This window comes from Hyperoodon ampullatus, assembly GCF_949752795.1.
Source record: "Hyperoodon ampullatus genome assembly, chromosome: X".
NCBI lineage: Eukaryota > Metazoa > Chordata > Mammalia > Artiodactyla > Ziphiidae > Hyperoodon > Hyperoodon ampullatus.
The window spans coordinates 116,798,278-116,821,873 of record NC_136913.1 but is presented as its reverse complement, the minus strand read 5'-3'; the positions used below and the strand labels follow the sequence as shown (position 1 = coordinate 116,821,873).

At 40.7% G+C, this 23,596-nt stretch overlaps 1 protein-coding gene across 1 annotated transcript in view; it reads right to left on the bottom strand.

Moving 5' to 3' along the window:
* The window catches only part of ADGRG4 (adhesion G protein-coupled receptor G4), a gene marked incomplete at both ends in the record, with an annotated part of 125,413 nt that extends 102,681 nt beyond the window's left edge, over positions 1-22,732 (bottom strand). Inside the window, 1 exon segment of the mRNA XM_079728122.1 lies at positions 22,663-22,732. Coding sequence (XP_079584248.1) covers positions 22,663-22,732 — 70 coding nt within the window.
* Between the last annotated feature and the right edge of the window lie 864 nt (positions 22,733-23,596).

Sequence of the window (23,596 nt, the reverse complement as noted above, 5' to 3'; positions counted from 1 at the left end):
CTTTCTTCATCCATAACATGCCTGACACATGGCAAGGACTTAGTAAAAGGCAGCGATTATATTATTTTGGAATATGATGAAGACTATAGACTGTCCTCAGGAGGAAAAAAATTCATCTTGCATTTTTAGAATGGTGCGTACCATCTCAAGGGCTTTGCTCACCTGTCAAGGCCATTCTGGACCTCAGGTTAGGAAACCTGTCTAAGGTTTGGAAAGAACATTTGAAGGAACCTGAATAGTAGAAATAACATTTTCTACTCCTTTTACTGATTGTCATTTTAGGTTATGTTTTCTTTGGCTTGTTTGTTGTATTGGATTATTTGTATATTATGCCCACCAAGACTTAATCAGACCAAGAGGATAGATTGTACATTAAAAAGTGTACAAAAGAGCAAAATAAATGAGGGGCATCTAACACTTTATCACTTCAGTTAGATTTAGTCATTTACCAGCAAAGTGGTATGAAAGGCCATGGCAATTCACTGGCCAGATTAGGTTTTCAAAGACCACTGCTAAGCATATGGATTTAATAGAGCCATACTTCTGGTTCCTTCCATCAAAAATAAAGTTACTTTAAACTGCTTTGAGTGAGCTGTTCAGGCTTAACCTACTAGCTCGCTTTTGTAATCAGAGCCGGCTAGGACTTTTCTCTTTCATTTCCAAGCCTTCAGAAAGGAGAAAAACCAAATACCTTCAGGTAGTAGCTCAAAGGAATGGCTTTCCTGTTCCTTTGCATTAGTCTGAGCTCAAAGAAACACAGAAACCCTCTGCCATTAACTCAAACAGCATCCAGACTGTTGGTGAAAACCTATCTCCATAGTCTGCAGGAGCCCTATTAGGCATGGATCTAGCCCCCATTCCCTCGCTAACCCCTCCCAAATCCATAAGAACAGTAAATACTATTCCTCTAAGAATAAGTGAACATTTCAGGAAATGAGAAAAAATTCTATCTTGATGCTGTTATCAATGACTTTACCCACACTTCAGGACTGCAGCTGTTGATGATGGAGAAGATTGGATTGGACAGGAGAGTGGGGTTGTACAGAGAAAAGCAATCTTATATTTCCTCCTAAAAACTGGAAAGAAGGGAGGAAATACATGTGTAATTCCAAAAACCCAGTTTTCTTACAAGAATTCCATCTAAGAGTTCTCCCACAAAGTCATTGCTCTCAAAAGAAAAATGAATTGGTTTATCAATATCATTCCCCACTAAAAGGGGCTGGGGCTCTTTGGTAAAATGGCTGATTCTTGGGCTGAGTGGGAAGACTACAAGATGAGCCTGTAACATCTTGTTGTGCTAGAAAGTACAGAAGTGCTCGAAAAATAATGGGAATGTGTCAAAAGGACACAAGAGCCAGACTGAAGGACTCCCACTGGCCAAATCTGGGCCAATTTGAGCAATAAAATAAATGACAGCAACAGATTGTAACCCATTGAATAAACTAAGAGTCCATGAGTTCATGCTGATATAAACATATAAACAACTGAAGGAATAAATAAGTAAATGTAGAAGAAAAGAACACTCTCCCTCACAATAGAATACTAACTAATACTAACTAATAAATGCACTGAAAGTGCATCTGTCCACATTTGGGGAAGGGAAAAGAGAAAACAAATGAAATTTTTGTAACAAAAAAATCAATTTTAGGGCTTCCCTGGTGGCGCAGTGGTTGGGAGTACGCCTGCCGGTGCGGGGGACACGGGTTCGTGCCCTGGTCCGGGAGGATCCCACCTGCCGCGGAGCTGCTGGGCCCGTGAGCCATGGCTGCTGAGCCTGCGCGTCCGGAGCCTGTGCTCCGCAGCGGGAGAGGCCGCAGCGGTGACAGCCCTGCGTACTGCAAAAAATAAATAAATAAATAAATAAAAATAAATAAAATAAATTTTATCATCTTTTTTAGCCATAGAGTCATATCCAGGTTATACAATACTATTATGAGTCAATACTGGTGAAAGTAAGCCAAAATAGTTGATATACAAAAATCATCTCTATTTGACATTAGCATGTGACTTTACTTTGGCAGAAGAGTTTCTTCCTAATTATATTTTGCCTGGGCTAATATGAAATGTTAGATTAGTGTTCCCAGAGCACACACCAACTGAACACTTTGAGGGGGCGGTTAGAAGTGGGGTTGGGGGGAGACCAAGGAAAAGGCAGCTTGGACTTAAAATTTGCTGCACACAATCCTCACTCATATAATCAAAAGATGACTATTTCCATCTACCTAACTGCCTTATTATATTCACGGTGCAACAGCAATTTATTTCTCCAATGCCTTTTCCTGAGCCAAATTACCTGATTTATTCTGTCTCTGGAGACGGCTTCTCACTGAGGCACTGACAGGGGCCTGAAGGATGGACAACACTGAAGCTGCAGGGCTTCCGTTTCCATTCAGGAAAGGGAGACAGGGCGCTGCCCGGAGTGTATCCTGATTCCTCCCTTCCATTTCCTCACTAAGGGGGCTGCAGCTTTAAGAGGCTCAAGATGGCCACGTACCTGGTTACCACTGGCTCTGCAGTCAGGCAACCTGGGATGGAATCCCAGGTCTGATGCTCATCAGGTGGGTCGCTTTGAGCAAGTAACTTAACCTCCAGATGCCTCACCGTTTGCTTCAGTAAAATGGGAATTCAGGGCCACAGTGTTGCATGAATGCACAACCCAGGGCCACCACTATAGTCTACACCAAATAACACCCCTACCTGCCACCCTTACAAGACTGTTTGAAGATTAAGTGACATGATGTGTGCTCTCAAGCATTGCTGAAGGACATGTGCATTGGTACAGTCTTTTGGTGGGCAATTTGGCAATATCTATGGAAGTATAAACTGAGTATGCCCTTTGTTTCACAGGTAGCTATTAATGAATCATGATACTATCACCATCGCATACCTCAACCCAGGGCACTAGGCAAATATCTGAGGCTTGCTGCACATCAACCTAATTCCACTCCCAGCACAGCCCATGACAAACCAAAAAGAGCATTATGGCAGAATGGAACATTAACCTTTCTCTGAATTAGGGGTGTAATGTTGGGACCACCACTCTAGAACTGACAGCCGTAACAGCACACTACGCAGGCTGGCAGGAAGTGACAACTTCCCTGCTTTGGGACGATGTCCCCATATGAAAGCTTCTAGATACTCCCTGGCCCTACAGAATTCTCTCCCTCCATTCCTCCACTGAATATCTTCCAAAAGCAAATAAATACATGTCTGCCTACACATACTCGCCTGCACACACACACACACACACACACACACACACACACACACACAAAACCATACGCCGGAACTCATAGCATCCACCTGCCAGGGAGCTATTTCTGAACCATTCATGGTGGATGAGCAAGTGCTCTTTTCTGTCCTTGGCTTATGTGATTATAGTATCATCATCTTTCATGTGCCTAATAAATCAAGAGTTAATCCCACATGGCAATAATTGCTATGAAACCCAAGTCTCAATTATGGTTGGTTAACATTGCTTTTCTGTCCAGCCCTCCAAAATGACATCAAATACAACACTTAAGAATGGTTATTATGGTGAGCATAAATCTCCAGGGCTTACTTGTCCCTTAAAAGAGAATGTATCATAATTTCACATGGTCTACAAGGGCCTCTGCTCTCTGCAGTATGATAGTATAAAACCAGTTGCCAAAGACATGAACAAGCAAGTAACTAAATCAGAAATATAAAAAGATGGGCTCTCACTATTTTTAAAACACAAGTTAGAACAACAATAAGATACCATTTTTTGCCTTTTAGAATGATAACACTTTAGACTGAGAATATCTAGTACTGACTAGCCTGTGGGGAAACAAGTCACTTTAAAACACTGCTGGTGGTGGGAGTACAATTAGTACAGTCTGCCTTTTTTTCTTTTGAAGGGCAATTTGCCAATATCTATGAAAATTTTAATTGTACATAATTGTGCATATGCTTTTGACCCAGCAATTCCATTTCTATCCATTTATTCTGGACAAACATACATGTGTGCAAAGCTGCAAGTACAAGGATATTTACTGCAGCATTGTTTGTAATTGAGAAAAAAATAGGAAAATCTCTATGTCTCAAGAAGTTAATTGTTACCTCTATACACTGGAATAGTAAAACAAACAAAGTAGATGTATAGAGTCATGGAGAGATTTCCAAGGTTTACTATTAAGTGAAATGGGAGTTACATAAGTATAGATATAGTATTATCCTATTTCAAAAATAAGAGAAAAATATGTGTGCTGGCATACACTAGAAAAAAATCTGAAAGAATACACTCCAGATAAGAATGAGTATGTTCAGGTTTGAGATTTAGGGGGATTTTTACTTTCTATGTTATTTCAGTAATATTTGCATATTTTTATAAATAATGTGTTACATTTATAATCAGAAAAATAAGGATGGATGGATGGATAGATGATAGGTAGATAGATAGATAGATAGATAGATAGATAGATAGGACAGATAGATAGAAACCACTTGTGGCCATCCTTGAGGTTCTGCAGACAGAGGTAAGTCCTGCTTAGATCTGAGCAGAAGCGTGGTGTAGTGGAATCCAAAAAGGCCAGATTCAAGTCCCAGTTCTGCCCCTTCCTAGCTGCGTGAACATGGGAAATGAATGCAGGTAAAAGCATTTAAAATTTTTTAAAAAATTTTTTAATGAAGTATAGCTGATTTGCAATGTTGTGTTAGTTTCAGGCGCACAGCAAAGTGATTTGGATATACATATATATTATGTATACATATATAATATCCATACATATATAATATGTATATTCTTTTACAGATTCTTTTCCGTTATAGGTTCTTACATGATATTGAATATAGTTCCCTGTGCTATACAGTAGGTCCTTGTTGGTTTTCTGTTTTACATATAGTAATGTGTATATAGTAGTGTGTACATGTTAATCCCAAACTCTTAACTTATCCCTCACCCCTGTGAAAGCTTTTAAGACAGCGTCTGGCATACAGTGAGCACTATATGAATGTTAAACAAATAAACTCACGTCACTACTCTGAACCTCATTCCTCCATGGTAAGATGGGAGTAACAATTACCTACCTCGTAGGGACGTTATGAAAGCTGATGCAATAACTAACAAACTGATACAATAACTAACGTTTAGGTCACATTTGTGAGAAAGTTGATAAACTGCGAAGCCCCATGTAAATGTCAGCTGCCATGTTTGCCACTGTCATTATTTTTTTTTTTTTTTTTTTTTTTTTTTTTGTGGTATGCGGGCCTCTCACTGTTGTGGCCTCTCCCGTTGCGGAGCACAGGCTCCGGATGCGCAGGCTCAGCAGCCATGGCTCACGGGCCCAGCCGCTCCGCGGCATATGGGATCCTCCCAGACCGGGGCACGAACCCGTATCCCCTGCATCGGCAGGCGGACTCTCAACCACTGCGCCACCAGGGAGGCCCGCCACTGTCATTATTAGAGGCCTCTTCTTCCACAACCTCTTCTGCGCCCTCACACATGCAAGCACGTCTGCGCTGAGTCCTTGCTGCAGCCTCCAGGCTGGGCTGTGATGAGTTGGGACAGAAGCTTTGCCCTTCTGTTTGGCCAGGCAACCAGCGTTCTCTGCCGGGCCTCTCCAGGGCCCGCTTCAAAAGCCACTTGTGTCTTTGCATATGATTTAACTATCCATTGCAGATGTCTGCTTGAACGCTGCCATCTGTTCCCTGGCAATTTTCAAGTTCAAATTGCATGATTGCTCCCCTGAAGCGTGTTCTCTCTTGATTTGGCCATCCTCCGTGTCTCTTTGCCTCTATCCTCTGTTTCCTTTTATTTTAAATTACGTGTATTGTTTCCCCCACTTAAAAAAAAAAGAGGTGTTTTTTCCATTATAAAAGTGATACTGTACATGCTTTTTAAAAGAAAAAAATGGAAAGTATTAGAAAGTAAAAAGATGAGAACAAACTCAGCCAGAGTTCCACCACCCAGAGACAACCACCATTAACATTTTACAATATTTCTTTTGCTGTTTTGGTTCTGTGTATGGGTTTTGCTTGTTTCTATGTGGCTGAGATCATATTGTATGAAAAATGTGGTACCCTGCTTTCCTCACTTAACATTATGACATAAGTGTTTTCCATGTTGGGAAAACCTTATCATAAACCCCATTTAAATGATTATGTTACAGCCCCCAGGAGTGCCAGGCATCATTGTATTTGTATCGAGAAGATACACATAACATAAAATTCACCATTTTAATCATTTTAAAGTGTAAAATTCAGTGGCATTTAGTGCATTTACGATGATGTACAATCATCACCATTATCTAGTTCCAGAACTTTTCATCACCCCCAAAGGAAACCCTGTACCAATTAAGCAGTCACTCCCCATCTGCCCCTCCCTTCAGCCCCTGGAAACCACTAATCTGCTTTTTGTCTCTGTGGATTTGCCTATTCTAGACATTTCATATAAATGAAATCATACAATGTGGCTTTTTGTGTCTGGCTTATTTCACTTAGTGTAGTGTCTTAAACGTTCATCCATGTTGTAGCATGTGCCAGTACTTCATTCCTTTATATGGCTGAATAATATTCCATTGTATGGGTATACCACATTTTAAAAATTAATTCATCTATTAATGGATATTTTGGTTGTGTCTACCTTTTGGCTATTATGAACAGTGCTGCTATGAACATTCATGCTATTGATTTTGTTTGAACACATGTTTTCATTTCTTCTGTGTATATACCTAGGAGTGGGTCACATAGTAATTCTATGTTTAACTTATTCAGTAACAGCTGACCTGTTTTCCACAGTGGCTGCTCCATTTTACATTCCCACTAGCAACATATGAGGGTCCCAACTTCTCTACCTCCTTGCCAACTCTTGTAGTTTTCTGTTTTTTTTTAAATTAGTATTATAACCATCCTCGAGGGTGTGAGTGACATCTCATTGTGGTTTTGATTTGCATTTCCCTAACGACTAATGACATTGAGCATCTTTTCATGTGCTTGTTGTCCATTTGCATAACTTCTATTCAAGTCCTTTGCCCATTTTTAACTGGGTTGTCTTTTTATTGTTGAGTTGTAAGCAGTCTTTATGTATTCTGGATACTAGGACCTTATGAGATATATGACCTGCATATAGCTCCCTTTCTGTAGGCTGTCTTTTAACTTTCTTGATAGTGTCTTAATTTTTTTTTTTTTTTTAATTTTCTTCTCTTCTTTTTTTTTTTTTTATTAGTTTCTGCTTTATAACAAAGTGAATCAGTCATACATATACATCTGTTCCCACATCCCCTCCCTCATGCATCTCCCTCCCTCCCACCCTCCCCATCCCACCCCTCCAGGCGGTCACAAAGCACCGAGCTGATCTCCCTGTGCTCTGCGGCTGCTTCCCACTATCTATCTACCTTACGTTTGGTAGTGTATATATGTCCATGCCTCTCTTTCCCTTTGTCACAGCTTACCCTTCCCCTTCCCCATATCCTCAAGTCCATTCTCAAGTAGGTCTGTGTCTTTATTCCCGTTTTACCCCTAGGTTCTTCATGACATTTTTTTTTTTTTAAATTCCATATATATGTGTTAGCATACGGTATTTGTCTTTCTCTTTCTGACTTACTTCACTCTGTATGACAGACTCTAGGTCTATCCACCTCATTACAAATAGCTCAGTTTCGTTTCTTTTTATGGCTGAGTAATATTCCATTGTATATATGTGCCACATCTTCTTTATCCATTCATCCGATGATGGACACTTAGGTTGTTTCCAGCTCCGGGCTATTGTGAATAGAGCTGCAATGAACATTTTGGTACATGTCTCTTTTTGAATTATGGTTTTCTCAGGGTATATGCCTAGTAGTGGGATTGCTGGGTCATATGGTAGTTCTATTTTTAGTTTTTTAAGGAACCTCCATACTGTTCTCCATAGTGGCTGTACCAATTCACATTCCCACCAGCAGTGCAAGAGTGTTCCCTTTTCTCCACACCCTCTCCAGCATTTATTGTTTCTAGATTTCTTGATGATGGCCATTCTGACTGGTGTGAGATGATATCTCATTGTAGTTTTGATTTGCATTTCTCTAATGATTAATGATGTTGAGCATTCTTTCATGTGTTTGTTGGCAGTCTGTATATCTTCTTTGGAGAAATGCCTATTTAAGTCTTCTGCCCATTTTTGGATTGGGTTGTTTGTTTTTTTGCTATTGAGCTGCATGAGCTGTTTATAAATTTTGGAGATTAATCCTTTGTCAGTTGCTTCATTTGCAAATATTTTCTCCCATTCTGAGGGTTGTCTTTTGGTCTTGTTTATGGTTTCCTTTGCTGTGCAAAAGCTTTGAAGTTTCATTAGGTCCCATTTGTTTATCTTTGTTTTTAGTTCCATTTCTCTAGGAGGTGGGTCCAAAAGGATCTTGCTGTGATTTATGTCATAGAGTGTTCTACCTATGTTTTCCTCTAAGAGTTTGATAGTTTCTGGCCTTACATTTAGGTCTTTAATCCATTTTGAGCTTATTTTTGTGTATGGTGTTAGGGAATGATCTAATCTCATACTTTTACATGTCCCTGTCCAGTTTTCCCAGCACCACTTATTGAAGAGGCTGTCCTTTCTCCACTGTACATTCCTGCCTCCTTTATCAAAGATAAGTTGGCCATATGTGCGTGGGTTTATCTCTGGGCTTTCTATCCTGATCCACTGATCTATCTTTCTGTTTTTATGCCAGTACCACACTGTCTTAATTACTGTAGCTTTGTAGTATAGTCTGAAGTCAGGCAGCCTGATTCTTCCAGCTCCGTTTTTCGTTCTCAAGATTGCTTTGGCTATTCGGGGTCTTTTGTTTTTCCAAACAAATTTTGAAATTTTTTGTTCTACTTCTGTGAAAAATGCCAGTGGTAGTTTGATAGGGATTGCATTGAATCTGTAGATTGCTTTGGGTAGTAGAGTCATTTTCACAATATTGATTCTTCCAATCCAGGAGCATGGTATATCTCTCCATCTATTTATATCATCTTTAATTTCTTTCATCAGTGTCTTATAATTTTCTGCATACAGGTCTTTTGTCTCCTTAGGTAGGTTTATTCCTAGATATTTTATTCTTTTTGTTGCAATGGTAAATGGGAGTGTTTTCTTGATTTCATTTTCAGATTTTTCATCATTAGTGTACAGGAATGCCAGAGATTTCTGTGCATTAATTTTGTATCCTGCTACTTTACCAAATTCATTGATTAGCTCTAGTAGTTTTTCGGTAGCATCTTTAGGATTCTCTATGTATAGTATCATGTCATCTGCAAACAGTGACAGCTTTACTTCTTCTTTTCCAATTTGGATTCCTTTTATTTCCTTTTCTTCTCTGATTGCTGTGGCTAAAACTTCCAAAACTATGTTGAATAAGAGTGGTGAGAGTGGGCAGCCTTGTCTTGTTCCTGATCTTAGTGGAAATGGTTTCAGTTTTTCACCATTGAGGACAATGTTGGCTGTGGGTTTGTCATATATGGCCTTTATTATGTTGAGGAAAGTTCCCTCTATGCCTACTTTCTGCAGGGTTTTTATCATAAATGGGTGTTGAATTTTGTCGAAAGCTTTCTCTGCATCTATTGAGATGATCATATGGTTTTTCTCCTTCAACTTGTTAATATGGTGTATCACATTGATTGATTTGCGTATATTGAAGAATCCTTGCATTCCTGGAATAAACCCCACTTGATCATGGTGTATGATCCTTTTAATGTGCTGTTGGATTCTGTTTGCTAGTATTTTGTTGAGGATTTTTGCATCTATGTTCATCAGTGATATTGGCCTGTAGTTTTCTTTCTTTGTGACATCCTTGCCTGGTTTTGGTATCAAGGTGATGGTGGCCTCGTAGAATGAGTTTGGGAGTGTTCCTTCCTCTGATATTGTTTGGAAGAGTTTGAGAAGGATGGGTGTTAGCTCTTCTCTAAATGTTTGATAGAATTCGCCTGTGAAGCCATCTGGTCCTGGGCTTTTGTTTGATGGAAGATTTTTAATCACAGTTTCAATTTCAGTGCTTGTGATTGGTCTATTCATATTTTCTATTTCTTCCTGAGTCAGTCTTGGTAGGTTGTGCATTTCTAAGAATTTGTCCATTTCTTCCAGGTTGTCCATTTTATTGGCATAGAGTTGCTTATAGTAATCTCTCATGATCTTTTGTATTTCTGCAGTGTCAGTTGTTACTTCTCCTTTTTCATTTCTAATTCTACTGATTTGAGTCTTCTCCCTTCTTTTCTTGATGAGTCTGGCTAATGGTTTGTCAATTTTGTTTATCTTCTCAAAGAACCAGCTTTTAGTTTGGTTGATCTTTGCTATCGTTTCCTTCATTTCTTTTTCATTTATTTCTGATCTGATCTTTATGATTTCTTTCCTTCTGCTAACTTTGGGGGTTTTTTGTTCTTCTTTCTCTAATTGCTTTAGGTGCAGGGTCAGGTTGTTTACTCGAAATGTTTCCTGTTTCTTAAGGTGGGATTGTATTGCTATAAACTTCCCCCTTAGAACTGCTTTTGCTGCGTCCCATAGGTTTTGGGTCGTCGTGTCTCCATTGTCATTTGTTTCTAAGTATTTCTTAATTTCCTCTTTGATTTCTTCAGTGATCACTTCATTATTGAGTAGTGTATTGTTTAGCCTCCATGTGTTTGTATTTTTTACAGATCTTTTCCTGTAATTGATGTCTAGTCTCATAGCATTGTGGTCGGAAAAGATACTTGATACAATTTCAATTTTCTTAAATTTACCAAGGCTTGATTTGTGACCCAAGATATGATCTATCCTGGAGAATGTTCCATGAGCACTTGAGAAAAATGTGTATTCTGTTGTTTTTGGGTGGAATGTCCTATAAATATCAATTAAGTCCATCTTGTTTAATGTATCATTTAAAGCTTGTGTTTCCTTATTTATTTTCATTTTGGATGATCTGTCCATTGGTGAAAGTGGGGTGTTAAAGTCCCCTACTATGATTGTGTTACTGTCGATTTCCCCTTTTATGGCTGTTAGTATTTGCCTTATGTATTGAGGTGCTCCTATGTTGGGTGCATAAATATTTACAATTGTTATATCTTCTTCTTGGATCGATCCCTTTATCGTTATGTAGTGTCCTTCTTTGTCTCTTCTAATAGTCTTTATTTTAAAGTCTATTTTGTCTGATATAAGAATTGCTACTCCAGCTTTCTTTTGATTTCCATTTGCATGGAATATCTTTTTCCATCCCCTTACTTTCAATCTGTATGTGTCTCTAGGTCTGAAGTGGGTCTCTTGTAGACAGCATATATATGGGTCTTGTTTTTGTATCCATTCAGCCACTCTGTGTCTTTTGGTGGGAGCATTTAGTCCATTTACATTTAAGGTAATTATTGATATGTATGTTCCTATTCCCATTTCCTTAATGGCTTTGGGTTCGTTATTGTAGGTATAGTCCTTCTGTTGTGTTTCTTGCCTAGAGAAGTTCCTTTAGCATTTGTTGTAAAGCTGGTTTGGTGGTGCTGAACTCTCTCAGCTTTTGCTTGTCTGTAAAGGTTTTAATTTCTCCATCAAATCTGAATGAGATCCTTGCTGGGTAGAGTAATCTTGGTTGCAGGTTTCTCTCCTTCATCACTTTAATTATGTCCTGCCACTCCCTTCTGGCTTGTAGAGTTTCTGCTGAGAGATCAGCTGTTAACCTGATGGGGATTCCCTTGTGTGTTATTTGTTGTTTTTCCCTTGCTGCTTTTAATATGATTTCTTTGTGTTTAATTTTTGACAGTTTGATTAATATGTGTCTTGGCGTATTTCTTCTTGGATTTATTCTGTATGGGACTCTCTGTGCCTCCTGGACTTGATTAACTATTTCCTTTCCCATATTAGGGAAGTTTTCAACTATAATCTCTTCAAATATTTTCTCAGTCCCTTTCTTTTTCTCTTCTTCTTCTGGAACCCCTATAATTCGAATGTTGGTGCGTTTAATGTTGTCCCAGAGGTCTCTGAGACTGTCCTCTGTTCTTTTCATTCTTTTTTCTTCATTTTTCTCTGCATCAGTTATTTCCACTATTTTATCTTCCACCTCACTTATCCGTTCTTCTGCCTCAGTTATTCTGCTATTGATCCCATCTAGAGTATTTTTCATTTCATTTATTGTGTTTTTAATCGATGCTTGATTCATCTTTAGTTCTTCTAGGTCCTTGTTAACTGTTTCTTGCATATTGTCTATTCTATTTCCAAGATTTTGGATCTGGGAAATAGAATCTTGGATCAGCTTTACTATCATTATTCTGAATTCTTTTTCAGGTAGACTGCCTATTACCTCTTCATTTGTTAGGTCTGGTAGGTTTTTATCTTGCTCCTTCACCTGCTGTGTGTTTTTCTGCTTTCTCATTTTGCTTATGTTACTGTGTTTGGGGTCTCCTTTTTGCAGGCTGCAGATTCGTAGTTCCCGTTGTTTTTGGTGTCTGTCCCCCGTGGCTAAGGTTGTTTCAGTAGGTTGTGTAGGCTTCCTGGTGGGGGGGACTAATGCCTGTGTTCTGGTGGTTGAAGCTCGATCTTGTCTTTCTGGTGGACAGGTCCACGTCTGGTGGTGTGTTTTGGGGTGCCTGTGGCCTTATTATGTTTTTAGGTATCCTCTCTGCTAATGGGTGGGGTTGTGTTCCTGCCTTGCTAGTTGCTTGGCATAGGGTGACCAGCACTGTAGCTTGCTGGTCGTTGACTGAAGCTGGGTGCTGGTGTTGAGATGGAGATCCCTGGGAGATTTTCGCTGCTTGATATTATGTGGAGCTGGGAGGTCTCTTGTGGACCCGTGTCCTGAAGTTGGCTCTCCCACTTCAGAGGCAGAGCACTAACTCCTGGCTGCAGCACCAAGAGCCTTTCATCCACCCGGCTCAGAATAACAGTGAGAAAAAGTAGAAAGAAATAATTAGTAGGAGAAAGAAAGAGAGATTGAAAGAAAGGAAGAAGGGAAGTAAGGAAGGAAGGAAGGAAGAAAGAAAGAAAGGAGGGAGGGAGGAAGGATGGAAAGAAAGGAAAGAAAGGAGGGAGGGAGGGAGGAATGAAAGCAAAAGGAAGAGTGAATGGAAGAAGAGAGGGAGGGAGGGAGGAAGGAAAGAAAGAAAGAAAGACAGGAGGGAAGGAGGGAGGGAGGAAGGAAAGAAAAAGAAAGTGGAAAGAAGAAGGGTGGGAGGGAGGGAGGGATGGAGGAAAGAAAAAGAAAGAAGGAAAGGAGGAGCGGAGGGAGGGAGGAAGGGAAGGGAGGAAAAAAAGAAAGAGCAGGTAAAGTAAAATAGAATAAAGTATGAAATATAGTAGCGTTATTAAAATTAAAAAGTAATTATTGAATAAAAACACGGACCGAAAGAACCCTGGGACATATGATGGAAGCAAAGCTATACAGAGAGAATCTTACACAGAAGATTACACATACACATTCACAAAAAGAGAGCAGGGGGAAAAATCAAAAATCTTGCTCTCCAAGTCCACCTCCTCGATTTGGGATAATTCGTTGTAAAAAGAGGAAAAGGGCGAAAAGTCTGAAATCTTGCTAAGTCCACCTCCTTAATTTGAGATAATTCGTTGTAAAAAGAGGAAAAAAAAAGGGGGGAAAGTCTTAAATCTTGTCCTCAAGGTCCACTTCCTCAATTTGGGATGATTCGCTGTCCATTCATGCACTCCACAGACGCAGGGCACATCAAATGGACCGTGGAGCTTTAATCCGCTGCCTCGGAGGCTGCACAGAGAGATTTCCCTGTCTCTGCTCTCACAGCTCCCGGGTCTCAGCCTTGGACCTGGCCCCGCCTCTGCGCGTAGGTCGCCGGAGGGCGTCCGTTCTTCGCTCAGACAGGACGGGTTTAAAGGAGCCGCTGATTCGGGGGCTCTGGCTCACTCAGGCAGAGGGGAGGGAGGGGAATGCCCTCTCCTCGCGCACCAGGCAACAAAAGGGAAAAAAGTCTCTTGCCTCTCCGGTAGCTCCAGACCCTTTCCCCGGACTCCCTCCGGGCTAGCACTAACCCCTTCAGGCTCTCTTCCTGCCGCCAGCCCCAGTCCTCTCCCTGCGCTCCGACTGAAAGCCGATACCCGAGCCTCAGCTCCCAGCCCCGCCCGCCCCGGTGGCCGAGCAGACAAGCTTCTCGGGCTGGTGTGTGCCTGAGGGCACCGATCCTCTGTGCCAAAATCTCTCCGCTTTGCCCTCCACACCCCTGTTGCTGTGCTCTCCTCCGCTACTCCGAAGCTTTCCCCCTCCGCCACCTGCAGTCTCCGCCCTCGAAGGGGCTTGTAGTGTGTAGAAACCTTCCCTCCTTCACGGCTCCCTCCCACTGGTGCAGGTCCCGTCCATATCCTATTGTCTCTGTTTATTCTTTTTTTCTTTTGACCTACCCAGGTATGTGGGGAGTTTCTTGCCTTTTGGGGGGTCTGAGGTCTTCTGTCAGCGTTCAGTAGGTGTTCTGTTGGAGTTGTTCCACGTGTAGATGAATTTCTGATGTATCTGTGGGGAGGAAGGTGATCTCCGCGTCTTACTCTTCCGCCATCTTCCTCCGGCTCCGATAGTGTCTTTTGATGCACAGAAGTTTTTAATTTTGATGAAGTCCAATTTATCTGTTTTTTCCTTTGTTGCTTGTTCTTTTGGTGTCATTTCTAAGAATCTATCTATTGTCAAATCCAAGGTCATGAAGATTTACCTCTATGCTTTCTTCTAAAAGTTTTATAGTTGTAGTTCTTACATTTAGATTGTTCATACATCTTGAGTTAATTTTTATATATGGTGTGAAGTAAGGGTCCAACTTCATTCTTTTACATGTGTTTACATGTATTTGTATGTATACATGCATATATGTTTACATACCCAGTTTTCCCATCACCATTTGTTAAGTACATTATTTTTCCCCATTGAATGGTCTTGGCACCCTTGTGGAAAATTAATTGACCATACATGTATGGGTTTCTTTCTGAACTCTCAATTCTGTTCCATTAATCTATGTCTATCCTTATGCCAATAACACACTGTTTTGATTATTGTACTTTGTAGTAGGTTTTGAAATCAGGATGTGTGAGTCCTCCAACTTTGTTCTTTTTCAAGGTTGCGTTGGCTATTCAGTGTTCCTTGCAATTCCATGTGAATTGTGGGATTGGCTTTTCCATGTTTGTAAAAAAGACCATTGGAATTTTTTTAATTTATTGAAATGTTTTCTTTTTGGCCACGTTGCACGGCTTGTGCGATCTTAGTTCCCCCACCAGAGACTGAACCCAGGCACACGGCAGTGAAAGCACTGAGTCCTAACCACTGGACCACCAGGGAACTCCCTAAAAAAGACCATTGGGATTTTGATAGAGTTTGCCTTGAATCTGTGGATCTCTTTGAGGTATATTGCCATCTTAATATTAAATCTGTAAACATGGGGTTTTTCCCATTTACTTAGGTCTTCTTTAATTTCTTTCAGCAATGTTTGTGGTTTGAGTGTAGAAGTCTTTCACCTACTTGGTTAAATTTATTCCTTGGTATTTTATTCTTTTAGAAAGTATTGTAAATGAAATTATTTTCTTAACTTCATTTCAGGTTGTTTTGTTAGTGCATAGAATGTACTACTAATTTTTATGTATTGATCTTGTATCCTGCAATTTGCTGAATTTGTTTGTTAACTTAATCATCTGTTTTTCAGATTCTTTAGGATGTTCTTTATGTAAGATCGTATTATCTACAAACAGAGATAGTTTTACTTTTTCTTTCCAGTTTGGATGTCTTATTTCTTTTTCTTGTCCAACTGCTCTGGCTAGAACTTCCAGCACAATACTGAATAGGAGTGGGCATTCTGGTCTTGTTCTGGATCTTAGGGGAAGATTTTAGCTATTCACAATTAAGTATGATGTTCACTATTAGGTTTTCATAGATGCCCTTTACAGCTTGAGGAAGTTTCCTTCTGTTTCTAGAGTACTGAGTGCTTTTATCATGAAAGGGTGTTGGATTTTGTCAAATGTTTTTTCTGCATCAATTAAGATGATCATATGTTTTTTTCCCTTCAATCTATTAATGTAGTGTGTTACATTGGTAGATGAATTTTTATATGTTGAAACACCTTTGCATTCCTAATATAAATTCCACTTGGTCAAGGTAGATAATCCTCAATATGCTGCTGGAGTTAGTTTGCCAGTATATTGTTAAGAATTTTTACATCTAGATCCATATGGGATATTGGTGTGTAGTTTTCTTTTCTCATGATATCTTTATCTGCCAGCTACCATTTTTTAACTCTCTAGCAGATTGATATAGCAAGAGAATGTGCCCCAGGTCTTTCTCTGGCGGAGCCGGAGGGAAAATAATACTCTTGCCATATTGCCACAATACTCACTCAAGATGTCATTCTATTTTGCTTTTTGCTAAATTCTAAAGCTGCTTTGCCTGAGGATGCCAAGTTTAAGCAATTTTAAAGCAGAATTGAATTCACTGAGCATAAAACAATGCCAGTTTTTCCCAGAATGCTCCTACTTTTGTATTATCTGATTTTCTGGGCAGTAGTATAACTGGAGTCTTGGCCCCTATTGCCAGTTTCCAGTGCTCAGCATAATGGTTGGCACGTAGTAGGTACTTTATTGCTATTTACTGAATATAATCATTGTGCCCTATATTAGGGTACTGAGTTGGAAGCTGACAGGTGAGCATATGGAGGGCTGTCCCTTGTGCAAAAGTATCAGTGCTGTGGGTAAAGCATCCGGCATACGATGACAAATTCTGAACTACAGACTGAACTTGTGCCCTGCCCTCTGTTTTAGAGAACCTTTGGCAAAAGATCAGGAGATAGTTCCCTCTCCCTACCAGACCCCAAAAGTAACAAATACATCCATTTTAAAAGTCAGTGAGGTTGGGCTTCCCTGGTGGCGCAGTGGTTGAGAGTCCGCCTGCCGATGCAGGGGACACGGGTTCATGCCCCGGTCTGGGAAGATCCCACATGCCGCGGAGTGGCTGGGCCCGTGAGCCATGGCCGCTGAGCCTGCGCGTCCGGAGCCTGTGCTCCGCAATGGGAGAGGCCACAGCAGTGAGAGGCCCGCATACCACACACACAAAAAAAAGTCAGTGAGGCAAATCTGCAAAATTATTAGTGATTAGTAGTCCAAGGTCTAGCCAAAAGAAGACTTGTAAATTGTGTCAAGTGATGTCTCCTCAGTGAGCAGTGGAACGTACAGATAGAGAAGCTCTTTGAAGTTGCCAGATCAGCTCGGCTCATAAGCCTGAGTTTAGAAAGGCATCATTCTCCCCTCACACTTTAATACTGTACAGTCCAAACCCCTAGGACTCATGGACAGTGCTTTGAGACACTTTTTGACAAAAATGCCTCCATTTTCCACTCTGCGGTTTTCTTAAAATAGCTCAGTGTTTTCTAGTCACCGTAAAGAAGTGCTGATTTCTAAGCTATCACATTGGACTTTATTCTTCTACCCTGAAAAATCTTGACTTGTTTGAGTGTATATAATATATATAAAGGGAGCCTTAATGGATTTGTTTTCATAATTTAATATTTTTTGTATTTGCTCTTGTATAATTGTTTTTAAAGGAAAGCATTACAGAATTGAGGGTGGAATTCTTAGAACCAAAGTTGTTCTTAATAAAAATCACCACATACTTGGACCATGAAAAAAAATAAAGGTCAGTGAGGGAATTCCCTGGGGGTTCAGTGGTTAGGACGCTTTCACTGCCATGGCCCGGGTTCAATCCCTGGTCAGGGAACTAAGATCCCACAAGCTGCGAGGCATGGCCAATAAACAAACAAACAAACAAACAAATAAAATAAAAGGCAGTGAATAAAACGTTTAGAACTCTAAGAGATAGATAATTTGCATGATTTTTTCAGTAAAGTCCCTTTATTTTCTGAAGACTGAATTAGTAATCATCAGATATATTCTATACTTGTTTTCCTGTCCTCTCTTGGCAAAGATTCTCCTTGAAATGTGAAAGGTTAGGGGACTGAGATTCTAGGTGCACTGCCCTGCATCATCTTAGGAGGAGTGGACAAATGAGGTTTAACCCTGGTCAGGCACTGTGGGCATGATCTGGTCACTGTTTCTCCCCCATGCGGTGACCTGCTTTCCTCTACTTTATCCAAGAGTTCTGATCCATAGAACCTGACTGAGCATCAGAGTCTGAGTGTAATAGTTGCTAGGGTGCTGTAACAAAGTACCACAAACAACAGAAATGTATTTTCTCACAGCTCTGGAGGCTAGAAGTCTGAGGTCAAAGTGTCAGCAGGGTTGTTTCCTTCTGAGGACTCTGAGGGAAAAATCTGTTCCAGGCCTCTCTCCTAGCTTCTGGTGGTTTACTGACAATATGTGGTGTTCTGTGGCTTCTGCTGCATCACCCCAATCTCTGCCTTTATCCTCACATGGCCTTCTCCTTGTGTGCTTGTCTGTGTCCAAATGTGCCCTTTGTATAAGGACCACCATCATATTGGATTAGGGGTCCGCATTACTACAATGTGACTTCATCTTTCCTTGACTAATTACATTTGTAATGCCCCTATTTCCAAACACAATCACATTCTCAGGTGCTGAGGGTTAGGACTTCAACATATGAATTGTGGGAGGGAAACAATTCAACTCATAATACTGCATAAGGCTCAAGGCCCAGCTAACCACCTGGCAATACCTTCTATTCAAGGAGGGAGAGGGGGCAGAGCAGATTTGGGGGACGGGTCCCACCGGAGTCATTGGCTGTATCAGTCCTGTAGACAATCTGCCCACTGTGAAGGTAAGCATTCTGCCAAGGGCGCACCATGCCTGCCTCAACTAGGAAATGTCATTACTCACTCATAAAAGGGCTCTTCTGGCTCTTAGTATCACAAATCCTTGCAAATGAATAGCCAGGAGCATTGAAAAACTTGGTAGACCAGGTGCTGGCAGACCCATGGCTGTCTGAGTAGATACAGTAGATTCATGCTTGATACTGGGGAGCTTCATTACCCACATCACCACGGCCATCCTGTTGACAACCACAGAGGCCCAGAGCTACTGCCATCCATTGCCTATACTTCCCACTGGTCTTGTGAGTAAACAACTAATCTTTAGATAAACCCTTGTACATTGTTGGTGGGAATGTAAATTGGTGCAGTCACTATGGAAAACAGTATAGAGGTTCCTCAAAAAACTAAAAATAGATTTACCATATGACCCAGAAATTCCATTCCCGAGTATATATCTGGAAAAAATGAGAACTCTAATTTAGAAAGATATATGCACCCAGTGATCAAAGCAGCACTATTTACAATAGCCAAGATGTGGAAGCAAACTGAGTGTCCATCAACAGATGAATGGATAAAGAAGATGTGATATCTATATCTATATCTATATAATGGAATATTATGCAGCCATAAAAAAGAATGAAATTCTGCCATTTGCAGCAACGTGGATGGACCTAGAGAATATTATGCTTAGTGATATAAGTCAGACACTGAATACAGTATATCATTTATATGTGGACTCTAAAATGTAATGCAAATGTATATGCAAAACAGAAACAGGCTCACAGATATAGAAAATAAACTAGTGGTTACCAGTGGGGGAAGGAAGGGGGAGGGACAATAAGGGAGTAGGGGATTAAAAAGTACACACTATTATGTATGAAATAAGCTACAAGGATATATTGTATAGCACAAGGAATTCTAGCCATTATCTTGTAATAACTTTTAATGGAGTATAATCTGTAAAAATACTGAATCACTATGTTGTACACCTGAAACTAATATAATATTGTAAATCAATATACTTCAATAAAAATTAATTAATTAGTTAATAAAAACAGATGATATATTAAGCCTGGAACATTGTATATGGAAAAAATTTCCTACCATCAATGAATAACTTTGCCCTCTAAAAATGTAAAAAAAGACAAAACCAAAAAACCAGATCTGCCATATATAGAAGCATCCAACTTTGAGCCTCATTTCTCTCACCAGTCACCAGTTACAGAGTTTTCCAACATGTTCTCTCCTCCAGTACCTAGGTTGCTGACCATGCATGTGGCCTGCCAAGAGTTCTTTTTGGAATGGGAGGCAAAGGAATTACCCTCACAAAGGTAATGAGATTGTTCCTTCCAGATTTGGGCCCAAGGCCCGTGTCTCACCCAACAAAATGGATGCCCTTACTCATAAAGCCAGAAGTACCCTGGACCATTCATTTACTTGACACTGATGATCACTGAGGCCCAACTATGTAGCAGTGTTGGAGTGCAGTGATAGAGCGAACACGTGTCCACACCAGATCCCTGGCCTTCGTCAGTTTAACATTCCAGAGAGAGAGAGGCTGTCACTCAACAAGGAAAGAGAATTACAAATTGTGAACAGTACTCGGAAGGAAATTAACAGGCTGATGAGCTAGATAATGCGAGGGGCAGGGATGAGGGGAACCGGAATGTCTACATTCAATCAGATAGTTAAGGAAGGCCTCTCTGAAGAAGAGTCATTTGGGACTTCCCTGGCAGTCCAGTGGTTAGAAGTCCATGCTTCCACTGCAGGGGGCACAGATTTGATCCCTGGTTGGGGAACTAAGATCCTGCAAGTCAAGTAGCCAAATAAATAAATAAATAAATACAAATTTTAAAAAATTTATGAAGAAGAGTCATTTTAGTTTAGTCCTAGGAGATGAAACAGAGCCAGGGTTACAAAGATGTGAAGTAAGAGCGACCCAGACATGGGTAATAGTATGCGCAAAGGCCTTGAGGTGGGACTGTGCTTGCCATTCTCGAGGACTAGGAAGGAAGCTGGTGTGTCTGGAGTGAGAGAGAGGGAGAGGAAGCATAGTAGGAAATGAGGCCCAAGAGGCACTGAGACCAGATAGCGCAGTGCTTTTTAGGGCTAATTAAAGAGTTGGGATTGTATTCTAGTTGTGATGGAGACATATTGGCAAGTTTTGAGTAAAAGAGTGACATGATCTGACTTAATACATCAAAGGATTGCTCTGACTGCTGTGTTGAGAATAGGCTATCGCAGAGCAAGAATAAAAGCAGGGAGCCCAGAGGCTATTTCTGTTTTATTCCTTCCCTCCACCCTCTCTTCCTCCCTCCCCCGCTCCACTCTGCAACTATTCAGTTCCTGACCTCAGTCTTCCTCCCTTCTTTCTAGCACTGCTCTCACCTTTAGACCTTACAACAGATTTGGTTTCTTCTTCTTGACCCTTGGTATTTCCTCCATGGGCATGGTTTTGCTCCACACTCTGGCCTCATCCAGCGACAGCATCTGAATCACCCTCTGCCCGATCTAGGCTTGGCCCTCGCCCTGCCTCCCACGATGACCCTCACAGTTGGGAGGCCGGTGACTCTTCTAGAGCCTGAAGGGGACTGAACCTTAGTCATACCATTGTTTTCAAGAACCAATTTTTGTTCCAGGAAGAAAATGATAACTTTCTCACCAACTGAAGGACAATGAGAACTGTTTAATAACCTAAAAGAACACTGCCTTGCATCGTGAATTTGAAGGTTTAAAATCTGCACATCTATCATAAGTTTCATTGACCAATGACATTCCTCACAAAACCCATTCTAACCTTCCAGTATCACACACTCTTCCACTTTTTCTTCCAAGACTACACTAAAGACTTCTAGATCGTTCTATTCCTAGATCCCTCTTATCCATGCCCCATGCCCTACCCACACACACACAAATCCACTTAGAGTTTGTGTCACATACACCACCACCGTACAGGTGTTCAGGGTTTGATCATTTCAAACTGCATTAATTTATTAAATCAGCAAATATGTACTGACAAGCTGTGTGTCAAGACCTGTGCTGGATGTTTTGGATAAAGAAATGGAGCAAACAAAGTTTCTGGCCTTTGAGGAAATAGTCAGGGAAAAGAGAAATCAACATCCTAGCAAGTAGTCAAGGCCAGGCGACAGAGTTGCCACTGTGCCCCCAGATCCCATTTCAAACTTTATGACGAGAAACATGGTTTCCCATCAGGCTCTGCACACAGTCAGTGCTTGTTGTTGATGGTGATGATGATTTGGTATTTTTCCAGAAGATCAGCTCTCAAATCTGAGGGCCACTCAAATTAAACCCCACTTCCGTTTCATCAAGGAACTGTCCCTCATTGGCATGTATGGCCTGTTAGCTAAAGACTGATGTGCTAAATGAGCAGTGTTACCAATTGAATTCACTTAACATGGACGAGATTGCAATCTTCCAAGACAACCTCGTTCTTACGTCTCCAAATTACCAGCTACTTCAGTTCAACTGTCTCCATCATCTATTTGCTGCAGAATAGAAACAAAGACAGAATCTATCTCCATTCTGATCACAGAGTTTAGGCAAGGGCTGGGCCTCCCAGAACAGATGCCTGTTCGTCACACCTCAACTTCCCTGTCTATACTCTATGATTGTTGCCATATATATATATCATGGAGACAGAAAGACGATATCATAATGCTCCAGGGAGCTTTAAATAAAGCATTATGCATAAGAGAAAACAGCCTAAAAGAAAACCCAAATCTTATGTTAGGTGTGTATCAGCCACCAAATGGCATGTCAGAGCTTCATTAAGATATGTCAAAGACAGCAGTAGTCCAAGCTACTGTCTACTTGGGGCCAGTTCTCCATCAGTCACAGGGAATCCTGAGAGAGTGGATTCACTTGCTGAAGCTCCAGCTTGTCCTATAGCCATATGGACCGACAGGAAGCCATTGAGAGGCAGCCCAGCAATTTTTCAAATGGTTTATTTCGGTAACCTACTGTCCATGAGATATTGAAAGAGATAATAAGAATACATTTTCTTACCTGAGAGAAAGATAAAACTCAACATGAGAATGGTTCCATAAAGCCTCTGATATATGATGTGTTCTTTCATTGTCTAAACCTGCGTTCAAAAAGTCAGAAATATGCCCAGTTCAGTTTCAGAACAAACGATCCCCAAGTGCATGTGACTATACTTTTCCTTCGCCTCCCACACAAGACTTTTTCCTCATGCTCAAAGCCATGGCAGCAGCCACAGTATAGACCCTTGCCTGAGTTATGCAGCCTGGCTGCAACCTCACCGACTGATTTTTTTGCATATCCGTTTAACACATTTTATTGAGTGCCTACTATGTGTCTGACACCATGTTACACACTGGGAATACAGCACTGGGAAGACAAGACAGAGACTCCTGCCCTCACGAGGCACTTAGTCCAGAGGGGAAGGCAGCCATTAAATGCATAATTACAAAATGTGATGTATTCAACATTAATGCACACAACTTCAACCCAACGACTTGCTGCTTTAATGATCCTAAACTTTTTGGAGGAAGCATTATGCAAGATCTTATTAACAAAAGTAACTCATCAAAGCATTGCTATTTTTTTAATCTTTTTTTGTTGTTGTTTTTTTGGGGGGGTTTTTTGGCCACGCTGTGCATCATGTGGGCCCGACCAGGGATCAAACCCATGCCCCCTGCAGTGGAAGCGCAGTGTCCCAACCACTGGATCACCAGGGAATTCCCAAATCATTGCTATTTTTAAAAAGCAGATCTGTTTAGAGAAACCTGACCACCTCATTACGTTTATCCACCTTCTCTCCTTAAATAATCGTAACTAAAGCTACTTATTTGGGAAACACACTGGAAGTCCCCCTTTCTCCAACCAAAATGGTATTAAAACTACAAATCCTATGGAAACATATTACAGAAGCTTGGCAGTAAGATGCTGATGGGCATTTTCTGATTTTAAATAAAAT